Raw genomic sequence first — 4857 nt, forward strand, 5'->3', positions numbered from 1 at the left:
CTCAATTCTGGAATTACACAGTGCAAATGCCATAGGGACAGTGATTGCGCACTGTGCAGTTACATGCAACAAGGTTGAATCACTGAGGGTTGAGACTGTGAAGTGTGCACTTCAGTCAGGGTTCAGTGAAAGTGAGTTTCCCAGTTGAAAATATTTCGAAGAAATGGATAAGTGCGGGAGGAAAGTGAGATTGTGAGTAACTTGAACTTGTGATCACACACATAGTATACTTCGACGACATGACAACATAGACCACCAGAACAACAAGACACAACATTACCCTCTATGAGACTGTCTTAGAACGAGAAGTGACAAGTGCGACCCTTAAGATGGACTTAGGACGTCTACAACGACACTTGTGCGATAATGTTTAAAACTTTGTGTATGAGTGTGATAAATGTTTACATAACAAAAAAAAAAGAAAAGAAAAACAAAACAAAACAAAACTATAATAAATTAATTATATAAAATAAAACAAAAAGTAATATAAATAACTAATTACAAATAAAAAATAAATAAAAATCAATTTAAATCAAAATAATTAAAATTCTTATTACATAATTAAATAATTCAATTTAAGTCATTATATTCTATCATTATTATATAACTCAAAATCAGATTTAAATTAATTATATAAAATAAAATAAAAACAAAAAACTAATATAAAATAACCAGTCACAAATAAAACTAAATAAAAATCAATTTAAATAAAAAATAAATAAAATTCTCATCATATAATTATATATTTCAAAATTAAAAAAATAAAAATAATATATATATATATATATATATATTATAAAACAACAATTATGACAAGTCGGCTTCCATTCTCTTTACATCCCCCTAAAACTCTATTTATTCATACCAATGAGATTTGTTTTACACAATCACTAATATATCCTGATGATGAGCCACGGTGGATGGCTCGAAATGTCGATGCAAACAATTATGGATGTGAGAACACCAAAAGAAAACTACACACAAAGCACTGATCGCAGAAGCCTAAAAAAAATAAATGTTTACATAGCTGGGACAACTCGAATACACAAAGACCAACCTTCAAAATCACTAGAAAAAGACCCCAAGCATGGTAAAACAATCAAACATGCAAAAAGATGACAATTGATAAAACAAGCAAAAGGGATGAAAAGACTCTAAGAAAGCTCATGAAATGAGCTCAAGTGTTTGCAACCATAAAGGGAAAGACCAAGGAAGGCTCTGAAATTTAAGTGCAAGCCAAAATTTTGGAGGGTGTTGCAGTCGCTACAACACATGGCAACACACTGGTTGAATACCAACTTCTCTGTCTTGGTTCATTTTTTAAGAGTAGGGCCTTAGTCCTTTAGGGAGTATTGATTCATCGTGCATATTACTTTGGCTTCCCCAATTACCCCATGGGAAGACATGGTTTACTTTGTACCTTCTCAGTTGAACACAACATAACATTAAGCCAAATCACAGTGTTTTGAATTGGGAAGGGTAGTTTGGTTCGCGGGCTTAAGATTTTCAAAGTATAGTTTTTCATCTCTGGTGTTGCTTCACTGTCAGCAGGCCTCGACAGTACCCCGACGAAGTCACGCAGGAACAAAAGCATTGCTCCACTGCCAACGAGCCTTGACAATACCCCGATAGAGTTGCCTTCTTCACCTCTCTGCGTAGGAAGCCTTTCTCTTCTTTCGCCTTTATTTATTTATTTAAAGAGAGTTGTGCATCGTCACTTATTTATTTTGGGCGGAAGAGGGGTCTTGAATTATTGAGAGAAGGAGAGGTTGTTCCTTCATATAAGCATATAAAGACCTACAATTTAGGTTTTCTCATTTAGATTTTCCCCTTCTCCATTTCTACTAGTTTAGATAAGCTTGAAAACACCAAAGCAAAAAAATGAGTATACGCATGAGGTTGCTAGACTAGACACATCTTCATGGTTGGACCAAAACTCTCCCCACAGACAGATCATATTTTCCATCATAACTTCATCGACCAAAAGTTACAACCAATACAAAGAAAGCAGACACATGACTAGCTAAGAGCTGCAGTGTCATAAGATTCTTTGAACTTCAGGCACACACAAACTTGGAAGCCACAATGCAATAATACACAACACTTATTTACATAAGAAAAACAACAAAAAACCAAAGGAAACATAAAAAAAAAAAAATCAAAAAACAAAAAACAAAAAACAAAAAACAAAAAAAAAAAAAAAAAAACAAAAACAAAAAAAGATATGTACATAGTGTGGGACGCAACCCCAAGTCTTTATTGAAAGTAATATTTTAAGTCTTGGCCATTGACAGGGAGAGAGTCAATCTTCCCGTCAAGTGATTGAAGACGATATGTGTATTGGCCAAGATTTTCGTGGACTGTGTATGGACCAATCCACAAGGATTGAAACTTAGTGTGATTTCCTTTATCTTCGTGGGATTTGTCCCACTTCAAGACTAAGTCACCCACACTGAAGCTAGTCTTCCCTACAGTATTTATGTCAAACCATCTCTTAATACGATTCTGATGGAGAGAGAATTTTTTTTTTCTTTTTGCCTTTCTTCTTGTAGATTATGCAAAGTGTCCATCCTACATTGAACTAAGCGACATGACCTTCCATGGGATTCTTGGGACAATTGGAGAGCAGGAAAGGACATGTTCGGCCGGAGGATGGCTTCCTTTCCATACACCAGGAAGTAAGCGAACGTATTCTGGGAAGGTTTAGGTGTGACTTGGTCAGCCCATAAAGCATTCACCAAAGCAGAGTTCTAGTTTGGCTGCTCAAAGAAAATGGTCTTTTGGATGATACGAATGAGGTTCTTATTTGTGGATTTGGTAAGACCATTCCCCTATGGATAATAGTTAATAGAATGTTTCAAGACAATACCATTTTCCAATGCAAAATCATAAATATTTAACAAAGAAAAGTACGTTGCATTATCGAAAAAAAGTGACGTAGGAACATCAAACTTGGAAATGATATTCTGTTGTAAAAAGTTGATGTCTTCCTGATCATTCACTTAGTTTAGCAGAACTGACTTTGTCCACTGCGTGAAATAATATGTAGTAGTCAAGATATAGCGGTGTTGCTTTGATGAACGAGGGAAAGTTTCCCCAATGATATCCAAAACCCACCGTTGGAACAGTTCTTCCACTGAAACAGGCTGTAGCAAGGTTGTTGACTTCCAATTTCTGTCGGCACATCTTTGACATACCAGACACTTGCGGGTATAGGCATGAGCATCTTTGAATAATGTAGGCTAGTAGAAACCGACCCGCATGACCTTGTGTGTTGTGGTGTTTCCCGTGAAGTGTCCTCCGTCTAGTCCGTCGTGGAGATCATGTAAAAACGTATCTGAATCCCATGCCTCCAAGCACCTGAGCAAGATCCCATTATGGTGCTTTATGTATATAACCCCATGCACCAAATGGTATGATAATGCTTTGAGTCGGAGTTCCTTCTTTTTCTGCATAGAAAAGTGAGAGGGCATGGTGCATTGCTCGAGGTACCAGTGCACATCTACGTACCAAGAGTTTCCGTCTGAAGTGGGAGAGGCTCGATGAACATTGTACATTTCTATTTCTTGTTCCCATCCTGCGAGCTCTTCTTCTTCCTCTTGCACATTGACCGCTATTGCTTCTAACTTGCAAATACATGACCCTTGATGGTGTGAATTGGTTTGATGTCAAGATCGTATTCCTGTAATCGATCATCTAGTTCGCCCCCAGATCTTGTTGAACAAGTAGTGATCTGGCTGTTGGGTGTGGGACAAAGATAATATAATGGTTTTTCAACAAGTAGGTCTGAAGTGCTTCACTTCCTTGTATATTGCATAAGCTTGTTTATCCACGGCAGGATAGTTGAGCTCCGGTCCTTGTAGGCTGGTGCTCATCAAGGAGATGGGTCACTCATTTTTCAACTCGTCCTTCTAAATGAGCACAACAGCAAGAGAAGTATCAGAAGTGAAATGTAGAGAAAGAAGTCTTTGTTGAAGTTTGGGTTGTACAATTTTGGTGCTTCTGCTATTGTATACGGGTGAACGCATCCTTTTCCATTTTTCCCCAATTGTAGACTGCGTCTTTCTTGATAATCTCCTATATAGGCTTGATGATATGAGCATAGTCAGAGATGAACTTTTTGAGGAAGTTGATCTTCCCCAGGAAGGACTACATGACTTTCTTGTTCACAAGGTGGGGAATCTATGTGATAGTCTGAACCCTATTCAGATCTACCTTGGTCCCAAGTTCTAGCAATAACGTGTCCAAGCAGGTTACCCTCGGACACTACGAAGATGCTCTTTTTTGGATTCAAGGATAACTCGTATTTCTGGCATCGCTCAAAATTTTTCTTGAGGTGGCATAAGTGGTTTGGTCATTGTCTTGAAAACACTGTTACGTCATCGAGGTAGACCACTACGATCTGTCCGATAAGCCTGCGGAAGGCAATGCCTGTTACATGTTGAAACGTTGCACCTACATTAACCAACACAAACGACATTCGGCGAAACATGATCGTACCCCACTTGGTACGAAATGTAGTCTTCAGTCTGTCAGGCTCTGCTACCATAACCTGGTTGTAACCTGAGAAATCATCTAACAAAGAAAACATCTCTACCCCAGATATTGTCTGTGATATGTGCTCCATGGACAACACTAGGTAATTGTATTTGTCTGAGGCATGATTGAGGTTGCAGAAATCTACACATGTGGATCTCCCTAGACTTCTTCCTTACATGGACTAGATTAGATACCCAAGTCAAATGTCACACTTTATAATTTATCTGAGCATCCAACAACTTCGTCAATTATTTTTGTATGAGGGGCTCAATTGTTGGGTGAACTTTCCTCAATTTATGTTGTAAAGGTTTGGCCCCT

At 37.8% G+C, this 4857-nt stretch overlaps 1 protein-coding gene across 1 annotated transcript; it reads right to left on the bottom strand.

Moving 5' to 3' along the window:
- Positions 1–3242: 3242 nt before the first annotated feature.
- On the bottom strand, positions 3243–4627 carry LOC149149851 (uncharacterized). The gene is made up of 2 exons (XM_089442604.1): positions 4379–4627; positions 3243–3626 (listed from the first exon to the last, which is right to left on the bottom strand). The coding sequence occupies exons 1-2, from the start codon at positions 4625–4627 to the stop codon at positions 3243–3245; spliced, it is 633 nt and encodes a 210-aa protein (XP_089298730.1).
- Between the last annotated feature and the right edge of the window lie 230 nt (positions 4628–4857).

The sequence above is a fragment of the Pinus tabuliformis genome, chromosome 9, assembly GCF_031772625.1.
Source record: "Pinus tabuliformis cultivar Carrire ecotype Pingquan chromosome 9, CPIR1, whole genome shotgun sequence".
Lineage (NCBI taxonomy): Eukaryota > Viridiplantae > Streptophyta > Pinopsida > Pinales > Pinaceae > Pinus > Pinus tabuliformis.